We start from the raw sequence: 20,430 nt of genomic DNA on the forward strand, positions 1-20,430 counted from the left end.
TTTTTTGATTAAAGGCGAAAACATTTAAAATATTATTTCTAGGTTTATTTGCTGTGGAAAATCCAAAAATCCCTTCTTAGTGGATCTACATGTTGCAAAAGGAACCCATTACCCGAATTTCAAGTTTCTATCTTTATTTCGACATAAATCATTAAAAGTTTTAAGAAATTCACTCTATCAAATTCTGTACAGTTCGGAGTCCGAACTTCGGACCATAACTGATTTCCCATAGAATGTCAAAACAACATATTGTTGGTGGGAATACACTCCTACCTGTTGATTTTTATTATTTTTTACGACACGTCGGATTGAGCTATTGCCAAACAACTTTTTTTTACATTTATTGTGGAATTTAATAGAAATAAGGGGACATTTTAATATTTTAAAATTGATTACTGGCCTTTAATATTAGTCGGTAACATAAACAACTATTATTGCCATTTATTTATTTGAAAAACTGATTTTTTGTTTTGGTGAATGTGTAGGTGAGAGAAACCGTTAAGTGTAGAAATTCTCTGTTTACGTTACAACTAGAAATATAAACAAAAACCGGCTAATTTAATGACACTTACAATGGCCGTATTCACGTGGTCTCCAAAGCATTTACAGAAGTCATGCGCACCACACAAGTGCCACAAACAACAACCACCACCTTAAAATCAAAAAAATTAGAACTCTGACTTTTTAAATAGATTCCATGGGTCAGTCAGTCTTTACAACAAAGTCGGTAGTAGTTAAAATTGCGGTCGATGGCGATTTTTAACCGAAGTGCATAAAGAACAACAATTTGCCACTTATTTTGTCAACAAATACAATTTTTCAAATTGTTTGCAACAAAATTATCATAAATAAAATTAGGAATATTTAGGTAAACTTCAATTAAAGTGTAAAAACCTATAATTTTTAGAAATAAAAACTGGACAGAAAAACTTGTGTGTAAATGAAAAGAGGGTGGTTTCTGGGCGAAAACGTTTAAGACTTTTATAATGTGTAATATTAAAGTAAAATTTTATCGATTTTTTTCAATATATTAATTGCTGGTATTTTACAGTTTTCTTTTTAACAAATAGCTAATAATTGTTATTGAAAGTGAATTTAAAATAATTTCAAAATACAAGGTGTATGAACAAGTGAGTGTAAACAATAATGTTAATGTTAAACAATTATATACATTTATGTATTTAAGATTACAAAGAAAAAAATATTTAATACAAGTTTAGTACTTGGTTAAATTTTTACAAAACTAATAATGTAATAACTAGTAATGTAACAATTTTAGGTTTTACATAAAGCAGTAATAAATTATTAAAATTTCCTTAATTGGCTCAAATAAAGTTAATACGTGTATTTATTTATTGTAGAAATTGAAATGCGCATGTTTACGAAAACAAAAATTGTTAATAATAAATCTTCGTTGATTTGTAAGTCAAGAAAAAAAATCAATTTACGAATCCTTGCAAATTTGTAACATCGTTCAAGGATAATGGAACTATAACAATTTGTTTAATCACAACAAGAAAAATAAAACAAAGTATATATTTTTTAATTAACAAAAGAAATAAGTAGCGCATCTTCAAAAGTTGAAAGAAACAATAACAGACACTTTTATTGTCTTTTTATAAAAATCCAAGAGGTGCTAAATTCAAAAAAGAAATTTTTTTGATGCAACAAAAAGATATGTAGATTTTAATGAATAATATAAAAAAAATATATATATAATTAATGACATCATATAGTTAGTACTCGTACCTCAAGTTTAAATTATTTTCATTTACTTACATAAAGAAAAATTATCTGTTGCCTGTTAAATTGGTAAAATTTTGAAAAATGGATCCACCTAAAGGATCATAAACAATTTGTAAAATATATTTAAAGCCTGTTTAAGGTATAGTAAAATTTATATTTTTATTTGCAAATATGTTATTGTAAAATTATACTAATTACAGCATTAATTTGTTACTTGTTACTCCTAAATTGAAAAAAATATTTTCTTTATTTGTTATTGTGAATTTATAATATTTTCTGTGTTTATTATTGTGATTGTGACTATTTAGCGAATTTCGAATTTCATTTGGTAACATTTGGTAAAATCTGAAACTATGAACAATTTACTCAAATCGGATCTGCTCTATAGCTTGGATATGCAAAGAATTTTTTTATTAAATCTTAAATTTCGCATTTAGTAACATCGTAATAGAAATCTATACAAAATTATCTATCTTAAATATAAATAAAGTTAAAAATTGGTTAGAAACAAAAGGTGAAAAATCGGTTAGAAAAATTTGAGTTGTTAAAAATGTCCCCCAAATGTGTCCTATGCCTTAAGTATCACCATTTTACAAGGTTGGCTACCGTTACCGATTAAATACCGTTACATCTAAAATAGCGTTAACGTTATTCTATTAATAATTCTGAATTATGAAGATACACATTTAGTATTCCGTAATTCCGTACGATAGCTTCTTTAAACGATTTCAACGCAAATTTTCAAACTGAATTTAATTTTCGAATCAAAATTATTTTTTACCGCTGGAAAAAATTAATTCAGGACTTTCAGTTCGATCAATTTCAATAAACACAATCAGAAAGATTTTAGTGATTTATTAATAATAATAAGCTTTCAATCTAAAGAATGTTGTGTAGAGAATATTTATCCTACTATAACTTATAAAAAACTGAGTCCGAATTACAGCATCCGTGAAAATTAAATTGAAATAATAAAAAATTTTGTTATATTATTTCCAAAAAAGCTTTTTGTTTTGAACTTTATGTACGTTTTGTCTTTTTGAAATTTATTTTTTTTTGTTTACATTCATTGAAAAATATTTTCAATTTTAATGTATATGTTGGAAAAAGTTTTGAAGCTTTTTTCAAATAAAAACAAAAGTTCTATTTAAAATAAAGGCGACTTTAACAAAAATTAACTTTAAAATTTCTTTCATAGTTAGGGTGTATAAGTTCGCCTCCTGCAAATTGTACGTCTATATTCGTTTCAATTTATCATCACTAGTTCTCATTAATCGAGTACGAATTAAATATCAGCCTAAAAGTATACATTATTTTTTAATTTTTCATAATAAAGAACAACAATAAAAATGTTTCATTTGAAAACCACAATGTGATTTCAAAGCTAGCTGGACAAATTATAAAAAAGCATGTCTTCAGAATGCAGTGATATATATTTTTTGAAATAGCCTTGTAAAGCAGATTATTAAACACTTCATCATGTGTGGTAATATAAAATTAGTTTGCCATTCGCCCCAAAATTGGCAGAGATTTAAGCAAAAAACCGCGACCTCGATCGCATCCTACCTCGGTTTATAACATTCAAAGTTCCAGATATGTACTTTAACAAGTAAGAGTGCTATATTCGGCTATGCCGAATCTTATATACCCTTCACCTTTGTTGTGGATGCATTATTATTTTTTATAATTAGTATATATGTATGTACATTGCCCACTTTCAGCGTACAACATCCTAAATTTATCAAGAACATAAAAAACAACAACGCCAAACGAAACAAAACACCAAAAGAAAAAACAAAAACAATATACGCAAGCCAATGAAACCAACACACATCCAAACATACGTTTAATTGTATAAAAAACAACAACGCCAAAAGAAACAAAACACAAAAGAAAAACAAAATACGCAAAGCATGCACATCCAAAAACATACGTTTTGTTGCTTTTTTGTATATATGTATGTACATTGCCCACTTTCAGCGTACAACATCCTAAATTTATCAAGAACATAAAAAACAACAACGCCAAACGAAACAAAACACCAAAAGAAAAAACAAAAACAATATACGCAAGCCAATGAAACCAACACACATCCAAACATACGTTTAATTGTATAAAAAACAACAACGCCAAAAGAAACAAAACACAAAAGAAAAACAAAATACGCAAAGCATGCACATCCAAAAACATACGTTTTGTTGCTTTTTTGTCAAAGCATGCAATACATTGTGTTTTTTGATGAAATTTTCAGAGGTTGTCTCAGAGGTTGTTCTCGGACAGACAGACAGACAGACAGACAGACAGACAGACAGACAGACAGACAGACAGACAGACAGACAGACAGACAGACAGACAGACAGACAGACAGACAGACAGACAGACAGACAGACAGACAGACAGACAGACAGACAGACAGACAGACAGACAGACAGACAGACAGACAGACAGACAGACAGACAGACAGACAGACAGACAGACAGACAGACAGACAGACAGACAGACAGACAGACAGACAGACAGACAGACAGACAGACAGACAGACAGACAGACAGACAGACAGACAGACAGACAGACAGACAGACAGACAGACAGACAGACAGACAGACAGACAGACAGACAGACAGACAGACAGACAGACAGACAGACAGACAGACAGACAGACAGACAGACAGACAGACAGACAGACAGACAGACAGACAGACAGACAGACAGACAGACAGACAGACAGACAGACAGACAGACAGACAGACAGACAGACAGACAGACAGACAGACAGACAGACAGACAGACAGACAGACAGACAGACAGACAGACAGACAGACAGACAGACAGACAGACAGACAGACAGACAGACAGACAGACAGACAGACAGACAGACAGACAGACAGACAGACAGACAGACAGACAGACAGACAGACAGACAGACAGACAGACAGACAGACAGACAGACAGACAGACAGACAGACAGACAGACAGGCAGGCAGACAGACAGACAGACAGACAGACAGACAGACAGACAGACAGACAGACAGACAGACAGACAGACAGACAGACAGACAGACAGACAGACAGACAGACAGACAGACAGACAGACAGACAGACAGACAGACAGACAGACAGACAGACAGACAGACAGACAGACAGACAGACAGACAGACAGACAGACAGACAGACAGACAGACAGACAGACAGACAGACAGACAGACAGACAGACAGACAGACAGACAGACAGACAGACAGACAGACAGACAGACAGACAGACAGACAGACAGACAGACAGACAGACAGACAGACAGACAGACAGACAGACAGACAGACAGACAGACAGACAGACAGACAGACAGACAGACAGACAGACAGACAGACAGACAGACAGACAGACAGACAGACAGACAGACAGACAGACAGACAGACAGACAGACAGACAGACAGACAGACAGACAGACAGACAGACAGACAGACAGACAGACAGACAGACAGACAGACAGACAGACAGACAGACAGACAGACAGACAGACAGACAGACAGACAGACAGACAGACAGACAGACAGACAGACAGACAGACAGACAGACAGACAGACAGACAGACAGACAGACAGACAGACAGACAGACAGACAGACAGACAGACAGACAGACAGACAGACAGACAGACAGACAGACAGACAGACAGACAGACAGACAGACAGACAGACAGACAGACAGACAGACAGACAGACAGACAGACAGACAGACAGACAGACAGACAGACAGACAGACAGACAGACAGACAGACAGACAGACAGACAGACAGACAGACAGACAGACAGACATGGCTTAATCGACTCCGCTATCTATAAGGATCCAGAATATATATACTTTATAGGGTCGGAAATGAAAAATGTAGAAATTACAAACGGAATGACAAACTTATATATACCCTTCTCACGAAGCTGAAGGGTATAAAAATAAGGGATTTAAATGTTGTTTAGTGAACGAAGAATGTAAAAATTTGCTGCTTCAAATAGGGTCAATATTTTTTACTTTGAAGATCTTAGCAAAACCTTGGTAATGAAATTTCCAATGACATAGAAGTAGGCTAATAATGACTTATTACTAGTGTTTATAAACCGGTTAACCGAAAACCCGATTTTTCTTCCAAATCTCGGTTTTTTGCGAACCGGTTAATTTTAAATGTTGATTTTCGGTTAACCGGTTTATCCGGTTTTTATCACTCGGTTAACCGGTTTTTAAAATTTGGGACTAAAATTGATAAATCTCACGTTTTTGTTCATTTTTAATATTCATTGTATACACATTATTGGTCTGATTTGAAACCTAAACTGCTGATTTACAATACAAACCTCTTTAGATTAATATTTTTAAGAATTACAATGATTCTAAATAATAGAGGACGATGAGTTTACTTTAAAACTTTTTTTCACATAATGAAACTATTAAAAATTAAAATTAAATCCCGCATAATTCTATAAGTTTAGGCTAAATCTTACTAATGATTCATTAAAAACTTAGTGGTGATCTTACCAAACGTTAAATTGAATTCGATGTACATACCTTCCTTCAATAAATTTGACTTCATTAGTGTATTTTGTTCTTAAAATTTTAATTTATTAATAATTTCGTTAGCTTTTCAGAAATATTACATGAGAGACAAAAAACATTCTAAAATTCATTATTTGAAATATTTATGAAATCTGAATCTGACCATTTTATAATAACAAATAATCACAGCTAAGAGGAAGTGCGTCTACATCTTATAGGTCCTTTTTTGGGACTTGGAACATTTTGTCTTTCATATCAGAAAGTAGAGGTGAAAATAAATTTCAAAGTTATCAAATATTAAATTAAAACAGTGATTTACATTTTTTGGTTGAAATTTAATGAATAAACCAATAATTAAAACAAGTATTTTATATTTAGTAACATATTTATACTCATTTCCATTTGACTGAGTAAATAATTTTGAAACTTTTGTATATTTATAGTTATTTAATATCAACCATTCCTGACTACTAAAAATTAAAAAATTTAAAGCTGTATATACTTTATTGTACATTTTATGTTTTCTACACATATATGACGGTTAACCGGTTTTTTCAATGTCGGTTAACCGAAAAACCGGTTTTTTAAAAAAGGCCATTTTTCGATTAACCGACAAACCGGTTTTTTAAAAAGTCGGTTTTTTACAAACACTACTTATTACAATGTTATGCGATATGTTAGTATTTACATATATATTTCAATGAACATACGAATAATTGTAACGTGTCAGACAAAGAATCAGTATAATTCTCATTTAGTTTATGTGGATAATATTCTAAACTTTTTTTTTTTTTTTTTGTTAATAAAAAAAAAAAAGTTTAGAATATTATCCACATATGCATTTACTTAGTTGTGTTTGTATTCGTGGTAAGTAAATACCTTGAATGACATCACCATGTTAATATAATGAGTTAAAAATGCAATGGGTAAGCAGTGAAGAGTCATTAAATTACCTTTTTTACCCATTACTTGGAAATTAAAGTTTTTGCTAGGATTGTCTTTAACAGAAATTAATTAATTCAAAATTCAAATATTTACAAAACAACTAAATTAACTTATTTTTTTAGAAGTTCTCATATTAACGTTTTCTTTAAACGATTTGGTTTAGTTTATCATGAGTTAAAACATTAGCATTCCAGTAAAAACTGGGTAGTGGCTTGCAATTATTCAATAACACTGTATGTAATTTTTTGAGTCATGGAAATATAACCATATACGGACACCACTACGTGATAAAAGACCAAAAAGAAAAGACCCGTGTCTCCCAGTTTTGCCCAAAGTTATGCACTTTTTTATGGGCCCCCAAAGATTTGGGGCCTCGGTGCAAAAAGTAATCATTTTATCAGGCTCATATCTTGCAAACAGTTCAAAAAAAACTTCATCTTCAAATCAAAATCTCAAAAGAAATCGAAATAAATTTAGAAATATTTTTATAAGCTGCCTAAAAGTATGCTTTAGGTTATAGTAATTTAATAGTTTATGGCCCAAAACACTTAATTCCTTTAGTTTTTTCTTACAAACTTATATTGACCTACCTAAATGGTGTTAAGAATCATTCCTAGGAAATTCATATGTTCTAGAAAGTTGTTTATTGAATATTAAACGGTTTGCTACCTATGGACCTGGACAGGGGAAAAAAGGTAAAAAAACGAATTTTTTGATTTTATGTGTTCACAATCAAAATTCCATACTGTTATGAGCCTGAGAAAATTATCACTTTTTTGCAAAAATGACAACCAGGCCCCAAATATTTGGTGGCCCATAAAAAAAGTGCATGACTGGGCAAAACTGGTCTGGGTCTTTTTTTTGGTCTTTTATAACCATATACGGACGAATATGGTTATTTTTTCACTGTGTAATTTACGTTTCAATGACGACTACATACCGTCTACATTACATTATGCATATAACTGCTTATTTTCTAGTACATTCTGTTTTTACTGATAATGGCTCTTGTCATGTTTGAGTGATGTCATATTTTAAAGCGCAGTGAGTTAAAATGCTAATGTGTAAGTAGTTAAGAATTTAGCATTTTAATTCATTACTTGGTAATGCAAATTTTTGCTGGGATACTATTTTGAATTAGAATAATTTAAGTTATTTTCTTACTGTAATACTATGTATTAATATTTGTCAAATACTCGTGTAATATAATACAATGTATCATCTAAACAAAAATTGTATTAGATTTTCAAATTATATGATTTTTTTTTGATTACGGTCGGTTTTAAAAGTTTTTTTGAAAACATAATAATAAAGTTTTTATGTTCATTCAAATGTATGTAAAATATGAAGAAAATACTTAATAAAGGTATTTATAGACGGCAATACTGAGTATTAATATTTGTCAAAAAATCAAGTATCATAATACAATTTCATCGTCTAAACAAAATCTGTATTAGATTTTCAAAAAATACAAATGATTTTTTTTGATTTACGGTCGGTATTTAAAATTTGTTTATAACAATTCAAAAACATTTTATTTTCATATGCATCGGGTATGTATTTATAAATACAAATAAGGCAAATGAAAATGTCAAGATAATATAAAATAAATAAAGTTTGCAGGAAAATATCAATCAACAAAGAAATAACAATTTATAATACTATCGTGTAAACAATAAATGTTTTTTCGAAACGATTTTTTTGAAAATGATTTCAATAATATTTTAAATTTGAAAAGTGTTAATACTCAGTATTGCCGTCTATAAATACCTTAAGCTAAACTCTTTAAAATTTAATAAATATTTATTTGAAAACATATGTACATATGTATGTATTTAATTTTCAAACACTAACCCCCATTTTCTCAATCTCTAGTTATTTTTTATCCTGACTATATACTGACAGTTCTCATACAAAAAAAATGTTAATTGGAGGTTTATCGTTATGAAAAACGATAATCAGATATTAAGTGTGTTCGCGTACTTTTCAGTAAAAATTATCTAGTAACTTTTATTTAAAGAGTAAAAATACATTTACTCTCAATGTAAAAAATATTCAAAAAAGTACGCGAACAACAATTTGTAAAAATAAGTTGTATTTTGTTATAAATCAATTTAAAAAATTTGTTTTGTGTTATTTTACTTTTTTTCTTTGCAAGATTGTAAATATTGTTAATTTTCCACTTTTTTGTTTTGTTTACATTTGCAACAATATGTTTTAACATATTTTTTATGTTGATATTTTTTACTGAACAAAAAATGTCCAGTAAAAAATATAATGTTCTCTATCTACGAACTGTCACTTTTAACACTCTCTTGCTCTCTCGTTACAAGTTTTTAAAAGTAAATGAACGGAATCTCGTAACTTCCAGTGATAATTTGTACAAATTATTACAAGTAATAAATTTTTAAAAATTTTATTTTAAATTTTGTTTTGCCTTTTTCAAACAAAATGGTAATAATTTATTAATAGTATTTTCTGGTGTTTTATAACATAAATACAAATGTTTTTCAAACTTTTTGTGTAGTATTTAAATACACTGATTATAAATATTACAAAATTCTTAAATTTTTTACATTATATGAAAAGGAATCGTTCATACATCAGTTCAAGCATATTATTCATCAGGTTTTGTAACTTGTTTTCCAATATTGATTGATTGATGAAAATTTCATTCATATAATATTTTATTTTTTGAAAGAAAATTTTCTAAGTTCTTTGTATACAAAACAAAATAGTTTGAAAACTGTTTGAATGTCTGCTAGAGTATACAAATCCGAAAACCGGTTTTTCCATATTTTTTTAACTTTTCAGTTTTTTGACAAACCGGTTTTTGTAAGACGGTTAACCGGTTTTAATGAAATATTTTTTCGAAAGCTCATTCAAATATATTTATGAAAAACTTTGATACCATTTTTAAAAATATTGATTTATTTTATAGAAAATTATAGCAAATTCCATAAAGATAGAGCCTTAAGAATTCAAAAATGCTAAATTTCCGAAGATTTAGTACATATTCTTAACACATTTCCTATTAGCGTCTACAAATAAAAATAAACTTAAGGAGCCCTTTTTCATATAAAATAAAAATTTAATATAAACCGGTTAACCGGTTTTTTGAAGACAAAAACCGAAACCGTTTAACCGGCTTTTTTAAAGACAATAATCAAAACCGGTTTTTTCAAAAACACACTTTTTCGGTTAAACCGGAAACCGGTTTTTCAATTTTGCCGGTTTTTTTGGACACTCTAATGTCTACTTAATATCAAATGAATAGCGGTATTCACAATGTAGAGTACTTTCAAAGTAGCAAAAGAGCAGTTTAGCAAAAACCAAAAACAAAATACATTAGAACTACTTTTTTACTTCTTTACACTTTTGCATTCTAAACTATTTGAGGTGTTTTTGATATTTCATGACATTTTTGTTTTGGAAATAAATTCAATATTATTTCTAAATAAATTTTATAGAAAAAAGAAGAAAGAAATCGAAAAGTGCATTACAAATACAATCTATGGTTCGAGAATAAAATTTATCGACAGCAAATTTTAAAGGTACGTTCACAATGTGTAAAATTTTGTGTTACTAAATTGCTCTTTTACACCAGGCCAAGAGCTCTTCATCATGAATACCGCTAATGTGTATGTATGTATATTAAAAATACAATATACAAAAACTTTTACTTTCAAATTTGTAATGATTTGAACATTTTATAAATCTCAAACTTTATTTACAATTTATTGTGGAAATTTTGGAATTTTCATATTTATTTACCCCCATTAACACGAAGCCTGGTTATGCCTTAACTAGCAGTTATACTGTCGGTTAAAATTATTTTTGTATGAAAACTGTCAGTATAACTATTAGTTAACACATAACCAGACTTCGTGTTACTGGGGGTTTAAAGAATATATTTTTCTCTTTGAATAAAATTTTAAATACACAATCACCCCGTGGTTGGCGTTAACGTCATACGCCTACGACAGTTTCGTACTAGATTAAAGAAACATTTTGCATTTTATCTTTAATCTAGTACGAAACAGTCGTAGGCGTAAGACGTTTACGCCAACCACGATAAGGGTGAATATTTATAAGATTTTTTTTTTAAAAAGTTCATAGGTTTCAATCGAAATTTATTACTAATTTACGAATTATTTTTAAAAAAAAGTAGTCAATGTTTCCAACTAAACATAATTTTTATTCTAGCTTAGTTTCACAACTTCTCGATTTTTCTCATAACATGTGAAGAATTTTTGATATGAACATTCTACATTAATTAAAATTTATTTTACTGTAATTCATAACCAATGATGCATTGTTAAATTTAAATTTTACTTACATACCCACATATTTAAAAATTAATAACAACCACTCTTGTGTTTACAAACGTTTTTCACTTAAAAATTTGTAATATTTAGTTTGAAGATTGATATGCAATGGGGTGATGTGATGAATGTGAGTTTTTGTAGAAGGAGTATGTGTATTCAGTTACGAAGGTGGTGGTGACATTGGGCACCTTTTGCGGTATCTGTTTTCAGGGAACTGCATCATAATATTGTATCATTTTACAAAAATTCAATCAAACCAATTCAAAACACACCCTTAATTCATATAACTTTAAATATGCAAATTTTTTTTTTTTAAAAGGGATAAATACTCAAGCATTTATTTATTTATATGAATTCATGTACTAACATGGAATATGTAAAACTCTTTACACACACAAGAACTTTTTCTCATGTTAATATTTCGCGAAAAAATTGTATGACTTGCTAAAATGTTAAAGAAATGGGAAAATTACAATTCCATACAACACAACTCAACTCAAACCTATCCGACCACTGGGGAATTTTATGTACTCGTTTTGTTTTCCCCTTTACATACCCCTAGAGATACAAAATTGACTCATTTTATGAAAGTAAGAGTGTTATATTCGGCTTATATACCCTACATACATTTTGTATAAATACATTTATTTTGATCAGATTTTGCATATTTTCAATACCAATGAGCAGGGCAACCAAAAATATGCTCTAAAAAAAGTGTTTTATGCGCATAAAATATGCACTTAAAAACGAAAAATATGCTCATAAAATATTAAAAATATGCACTTAAAAATATTTGGTTATTGTTTGATTTCAAAGTTTTATTAAAAAAATATATAAGAAGTAAATAGAATATTGAGCTCATAAATTAAAATTGGTTATTATAGGATTACATTTCGATTTTAGTAACTTCGGCCATACAGACAAATAGTTTGATTCAATTCATTTTATTATATTTATCAAATAATTACTTAAGTTTTCAAACTAAATCCGTGTTTTCGATTTCCGTAGAGTTTCTTAGACAATCTTTATCAATTGATTTGTCTCATCTTTTAAATAGCCTAATACTTCAAAATTTTTTTTAGTAATAAGTGGCATAATATTTAAATTTCTCAATCCATGTGCTCCAATGTTTATGGGATCAGTAGGGAGAGGATGTTCCGAATAAATTTCTCGAAATTCTACATAAAGCATAACAATCCACTTTTTCATCATTTGAATAATTTTTAAAAACTCTATTTAGAGCGTGTGTAATTTGTTGGTAAAAAATTGCAATTGATTTTGTAGCATTCATCATGTATGTAGTTTAACATCTAAATAAAATCGGCTTCTAAATTAAATAGAATTATCAAAAAACCTTACAATAGTGAAATGATTTGTTCTGTTTAAGACTGCGTCAATTAAAACTCAAAATACCGTGACATTTCCTATGTTCTTCCTTACTCATCCATTGTTTCGTCTTTCTTAACATCTTCGTTAAAAATTTGAGTAAATCTTAATAATCAGAACATTTGTTGAATAGTTGTTTAAATATTCATATTGGTACACTGTTAATACCCAGCCATAACTGTCTCTAGCAAACTTAAGTTTGATTTACTTAAGATGTTGCAAATAATAACATACAATTTTAAAATTTTCTCTTCATTTTTTTACATAATTTTTACTATTTGATAAATTTTGATATATGTGTATATTTTTTTTAATTTAATTTAAATATATGAAAAATAAGCTCTCTTAAGTCAACGAAAATTCAATAAAGATAAGTCGATTATGGATACTCTCATTTTTTCATTAAGTAGTTGGGCCAATTAACATTGGACCGTAACAAAATACTAAAATATTGAAATAAAGAATTACAATGCAAAATAAAATTACATTACATTAAGAAAACAAAATGACGAAAAAAATAAAATATGCAACAAAAATATGCAGTTATGAGTTAAATATGCAAAAATATGCTATAAATCGCAAAATATGCTACAATATGCTGTAAAGAGCAAAATATGCTAAAATATGCACTAACAAATCGATGCCAAAATTCTTAAAATTATCTGAAACGGATAAATAATTAAGTCATATGTTTATACGACGCACAGCAAAAAATATGATATTGCATATTTTTGGTTGCCCTGCCAATGAGACTATCTGATATCTGATATCATTGAATTCACATACAGGTTACATAGATTCAATTACCTTACTAGCTACCTAAATGGTTACTTGGACAACTAGTTACAGTGCTAATTGACCTTAAATAGTCAGTTAAAGACATCTCATAAACAGTACAATAAACGATTGCTTGTAAACTAACCTTACTCCGACAACTCTCCAACAGATTACTTCTGGTGGGTAAATCAACTACTTTAAATGTTTATGTTTATTTTATATTAATAAACATTTACTACACTCTAGGTTACTTAGAGACACTAAAGAGACAATTGACTTCACGCTAGGTTACATGGGCAAAAAGAAAAAAAGTACAAAATAAACGTTTAAAGTGTCTACACTCTAGATTACATAGAACAATACAAATTGTTCTTTTATAATAGAAATAACGTGTGCAAAATTGCAAAATAGTTTTGAAATATATAAACTTTTTTGGATGTTGTCTCACATTTTGGTCCATAACTCTGCTTGACCGATTTTTCCCATTTTCAATACTAAACATTTCTGATCAACAAAGAATTTGAGGACCTTTATATGAAGGCCCTATCGTACTTTTTGGTTCTACGAACAATATTTCGATATGTTACAAACGGAATGACAAACTCAATATACTCTCATATTTTTGGTGGTGTGTAAAAAAAAGCAGTACGAAACAAAAGCAGACGAGCATGAAAATGGCAAAGTGAAAGAATTTCATTTGTTTGCGAGTATTTCAGCTCAGCTCGCCAGTGCTTTAAAGTTGTTTATGAACTACTGACACGGCACAAATAAATACACAAACGAAATTGTTTGTTAAAAGCATATTATGAGTATATTTGAAAAGGATCTCAGCTTCATACTCCTTAGAATGCAGTTCAGCTGCCAAAGGCAAAAATACCCGTAAAAAAATATTCAAACAATTTCCTCGTTTATGTAGAGAATGACAGAAATTTAAAGGAATTAAATGCAGACATATTAGTTAATTATTGTAATTTTAGTTAGCATGAAATTCAATCTTTATGTAATTTCAATAAGCCACTGAAGGTATTAGCTTGTCTTTTAAGTTTTAAAAGTTTATATACAAACAAATCAAGATATACATGAAAATTAATAATTTTATGCACTTGACGTTAAAATTGCTCGATAAGGAGATTCTATATGTGTAAGTTTTTTGAAATCGGAACACAAATAGGATCGTTTTAAAAATGTATCATACCCGAGTCCTACTTTGGGGACCCCTGGCCGCACCTCAGGTGGACTCATGCGGTCAAAATTCAAACCTTAAATTTGACAACACTTCCTCTTAGCACATGTCAAATTTCATTCAAATCAGACTAAGGGTATAGATTTATTTCCCTCTTTTTTTTCTATACCACTGTGCACTTCACGATGTAGATAATTACTACGAGTTATGTATTTTGATAAAATATAAGGGGATATTTGTATAATTTTTTGTGAATAAAATGAAAATTAAAATTACGAGCGTATATGCATTTTTAAATTTTTAATACCGTTTTAAAAACCAGAAATTTCGAAATTTTTCTAAAAAAAATATTTTTTTTCCAAAAAAAAAAATATATTTCTTAAACGACTGCAAAGATTAAAAACATGTTAAGCCTTACTTAAAAGTTACTTTATTTGGGAATTTCGGATTTTTCAGTTAATTCAATAAACTAAACCGTTTTTGGGTTTCGTGAATATATGTATGCAACCTCCTCCATTTTCGAAATAACTGTATATCTCGAAAATACGAACAGAATCAGAGACCCTTATATTTTCCATCATTAGTTTTGACGACTGATGAGTATGTAAGTATGACATCATGCTACAAATTAGTAAAATAAACTTACACTCATCTCCCGTTTTAAATGGAATTAATATCATACTTTTTAGGTATTTTTCTATTTATAACTCTGGATATAATTAATACTAATGATATATATGGGGAATTTCATGTCAAGTGAACCAACTTTTGAAATCGATGTCTTCCGATCGGGATGAAATTTGCACCAAGGTTAGCTCTATTGGATAGTAACTCAGACACAATTTTTCAACAACATCGGTCGAGAACTCTCTGAGTTATAGGGGGTAAAATTTTGACAATTTGGTCAAACAGGGGTTTTTTCTTATCCATGTAACTTATTACCTATTGTTCTTAGCAAAATGTGTCCCAAATAGTATAGATAGCTATTTCTTCGATCTTTCGAAAAAAAATATTTAAAAAAAAAAATAAAAAATTTTTAATATTTTTTTTCCGAAATCAAAAACTTTTTTGACTTTTTTTTAAAATTTTTTCTCTTTTTTTTTTTTTTTTTTTTTTTCTTAAAATAAAGTTTAGATATTTTCCTTGGACACCTACTTGGTTGCTTAGTGGGATGCGAGTGGGATATCTATCAAAATAAATATTTTGTAACTCAAAACATAAAATTTTTGACTTTTTTTGCAAAATCAAAAACTTTGTCGACTTTTTTTTTTCAAAATGGACCCTTTTTTAATCTTTTTTTTTAGGTCAAACAAAAGCTTAGATATTATCCTTGAAGACCCTTTTGGTCGCTTAGTGGGATGCGAGTGGGATATCTATCAAAATAAATATTTTTTAACTCAAGACTTACAATTTTTGACTTTTTTTTTTGCAAATACGATTTTTTTTCCAAATGGGCCCTTTTTTTAAAATTTTTTTTGTAGTCAAAAGAAAGCTTAGGTCCATTCCTTTAAGATATTTTTAGTCCCTTAGTGGGATGCGAGTGGGATATCTATCAAAATAAATATTTTGTAACAATTTTTTAATTTTTTTTTGCAAAATCGAAATTTTTTTCCAATATGGGCCCTTTTTTAATTTTTTTTTTGCTCAAAAGAAAGCCTAGGTCCATTCCTTTAAGATATTTTTAGTCCCTTAGTGGGATGCGAGTGGGATATCTATCAAAATAAATATTTTGTAACAATTTTTTAATTTTTTTTTGCAAAATCGAAATTTTTTTCCAATATGGGACTTTTTTTAAAAAATTTTTTTTTGCTCAAAAGAAAGCTTAGGTCTTTTCCTTTAAGGCCTATTTTGTCACTTAGGAAGATGTGAGTAGGATATCTATTAAAATAAAAATGTTGTAACTCAAGACATTCAATTATATATAAATTATATTTAACACAAAAAATAAGTCATTGATGTTTTTCATTTATCATTTGTGATGAAATTCAATGAAATTTACTACAGATATTATACAATATATTCAAAGCTTTTATCAAATAATCGGCCCTTTGACTGGAGACCAGAAATATGAAATTTTTATTTTATATATACTAGGCCGAGTCGATTTAAAAATCACCCAAGTGACAAGGAAAATCGTACTCTAGTGATCAAAACAAGATACTTTGCCCAAGGATCTATACCTCCAAAATGAATTCTGATGTTCCTTATTTTGACCCAAAAGTCAAAAGTGCCCCAAACGAATCTAAATGTATGACCGACCCCACTAATTATAAAATTAGTGGGGTCGGTATATATGGTCGAGCTTGACCTACTTATTTTCTTACTTGTTTTCGCATGAATTTGGCTCAAAACTTCTGAACATAAAGAGGTCTACTTCTGGATATATGTAATTCAATGACATTGGATATTTTAAATCCAAATTCAGTCCGCTTTAACATGGGCTCTCATTAAGGGAAAGACATATTTCGGAAACCGCTAACTATTATTTAAAATAACTTCATTGTTTTTTTTTTAATTTTAACTATAATAATAAACTATAATAATAAATATTATTTAAAAATCCATTACTATAAAGCACTGGCAATAGAAATTATAAAAGAAGAAGTTCAAAAGACCTGCAGCTAAGCATTTGCTATGAACAAAATCGTACACTCGTGCAATAACAGAATTAGGCTGAAATTATTTTAAGCCTTAAAAACCACAAGAATGAAATTAGAAAATGAATTTCGCTGTTAAGCAAAACTGAAAGCCACAAAAACTTTTTAGAAAATAATCGTAACAAAAGTCCGCAGGGTTGAACTTTAGAAACACTTCAATGGAATTATTTTAAATACATATTTGTTTCATTATTATTTTGAGTTATATGAAAATTTGCATTGTCACTGACCTGAATATGTTGCTTCTTGTAAATTGCCACTACACCATGAGTGGCAAGGGAAATTACAAATATATTTGTAATTTGTAATATATACTTATATACTTATATGTATGTCATTCCATTTGTAATTTCAACGACTTTCAGTTGCGGCCCATAAAGAATATTTATATATTCTGGATTCGTTATATGGACTTCCCTACATGTCCGTGTAATACATTTTCCGAAGGACCCAGATATCCTAGATCAACATTTGAGATATATGTATATATCATGAGCATTTTGTTATTGAAAATCAGCAATACATAGTTTTTAATTTAAACAACTAAGATATCTTATATACCCTTCACCAAATTATTCTTCAAAATAAAAATTTTAAATATTTTAATATTTGTTTACCTAACAAAATTAATTTTTTTTGTGCAGTTTTTTCATTTTTTGAAAAAAAAAATTTCACTCCATTTTTTTTATATACGTCATTATCCATATTGTCATTATCCATATTGTCTATTTTGACCAAATTTACTGACGTTAACGACCTTCGTGTCAATTTTGACACAAATAGAAAATATATATTTTATTTTGTCAATATTTTCATTTAAAAATCTTAACGTAGTTTTTGACATTTGAAATTAAATAAAAGTCATAAAATATCAACCACTAACTTTTAGAAAAAAATCAATTTTAGTTTCAAAATGACTCAAATTTTATCCGAAGAAATTATGAAGAATAAGAAAAACATAGCATATATTAGTGCTACCAAAGCTCTGACAACATTTTACTTAATTGTGCGTAACAAAAATTCAAGATTTTTGCTCCAGGTCAAATATGACGCAAAGACCTTAAGTGCAAAAAATTGTATGGATATTTTTTGCCAATTTGTTTTTCTAAAAACCTAACGTAGTTGTTGACAGTTGCAATTAAATAAAATTCATAAAATATCAAAAATACCAACCACTGACATTTAGAAAAAAGTCAATTTTAATTTCAAAATGGGTCAAATTTGACCCGAAGACCTTGCGAAGGTTAAAAAAGTAATCAAAATTAGAATTAAAGGATAATTGTTTGTTATTAGAATACATGTTTACTCTTTATCATAATTATATGATCCTTTTTTTCTTTTGTTATGTTTTTCCATGAAGTGTTTTTGTTTTAATAACTATTATTTTAAAAAATAAAACTTTTTTTCTAATTATTTCTATGCGCTATAATATTTGGCCAAAAAAACAGTTAACCGGTTATTATTAAAAACCGGTTAATATTAAATTGCAATTTTTCGAAGAAACCGAAAACCGGTTTCTAAAATATGTTGAAGATTCGATCACCCTAGTTGTTAGACATGAACAAATGAAAAAAAGATAAGAAAATTGCATTTCCTTCCTAAGGCTCTACTTAGCTAGGCAATAATACAATAAGTTTATATTATTTATACATTAATAAAAATTGCTTTTAATTTAATTTGTTTTTGATTTCCAGACTTTGACCGTTATGCGAGTTCCCGATATTTCAGCAACAGCTGGTTACGCTGCATCTGTATTCAATCCAATTAATAACCAACGAGAAAATCACAGCACAAATTCTCTGCTTTTATCGGCACTAGGAACAGGGCACAATAAATTCGACAATACACCGATTTCGGGAACACCCACTTATTATAGGGAGACGTCTACAATCACTCCAACTGCTAACACAGTTGCCTCAGCAGCATCCGCAACGACTGTAGCAACAACGATAACAAATTATGCCTCATCAGCAGATGAATTTATACTGAAGGCATTGAATTCCACACCTACAGAATATTCTCCACCAATTTTGAATCATTTAAATGATAATAATGTTCTACCGCACTATTGCTGCGGGGCACTACCAAAAACACTCGTAAACCCATTTGAAGATTGCTATGACAAAGACGCCAACAATACCGGAAACACTTACAAAAGTTTCAAGGAAATATTTAACACAAACAAAAGCTTTTACGAGGATTGTGTAAGAGACTTTGAAAATATTAATGTTAGTTCAAAACAATCATTCTTATACACATATATTTAGCCAATGGACAAATTATCACCAGAACATTTTTTTCATTTTTTTCACACTTTCCCCTCTTAGTTATTGAAAAATGGTTCAGACGATCATGTGACTGATACTGATTTGGATCCCATTGAATTGATCAATTCTCAAGAAACACCTAATAGCAATAACGATTGTGGTGGAAAACACATTTGTACGAATCCATTTGATGTGGCATTTAGTCAATATAATGCAGCAAATTGTAAAAAGATTGAAGCGGAGAATTTAGAGCTTATTGACGATAAATCTGAGGATCTTATAGATACGGAAAAAGTTGAGAGTGGTTTTGAACCAGACGACAATGATTACGATGATCATTCTATGATTGATTTGTGCAGTGATACTAAATCAATTTATGATAGCGATGAAAAAGGTTGGTATAGTCTGTGTAATTAATTTTTATTATTAGACCATATTTACTTGAGAAACAATTCTGAAATATCAAAGAGATGTTTTAATTTTTGAAGATTTTTTTATCAATATTTATCGAATATCATCGGTACAAACCCATATCATATAGGAACTAAGCCGGTAAAGTTTATAAATGCTTTCCAATAAGGGTGGGTCTATGTTGACAGT

General features: G+C 29.2%; 1 protein-coding gene across 1 annotated transcript in view; it reads left to right on the forward strand.

Moving 5' to 3' along the window:
• Positions 1–633: 633 nt before the first annotated feature.
• Schip1 (Schwannomin interacting protein 1) overlaps positions 634–20,430 on the forward strand; it is a 43,266-nt gene continuing 23,469 nt past the window's right edge. The window contains exons 1-3 of the mRNA XM_065501784.1: positions 634–868; positions 19,258–19,791; positions 19,891–20,224. Of these exons, the coding sequence (XP_065357856.1) occupies positions 19,270–19,791; positions 19,891–20,224 (856 nt within the window). The 5' untranslated portion in view covers positions 634–868; positions 19,258–19,269. The remainder of the gene's footprint in view (positions 869–19,257; positions 19,792–19,890; positions 20,225–20,430) is intronic.

The sequence above is a fragment of the Calliphora vicina genome, chromosome 2, assembly GCF_958450345.1.
Source record: "Calliphora vicina chromosome 2, idCalVici1.1, whole genome shotgun sequence".
In the NCBI taxonomy this organism is placed as follows: Eukaryota; Metazoa; Arthropoda; class Insecta; order Diptera; family Calliphoridae; genus Calliphora; species Calliphora vicina.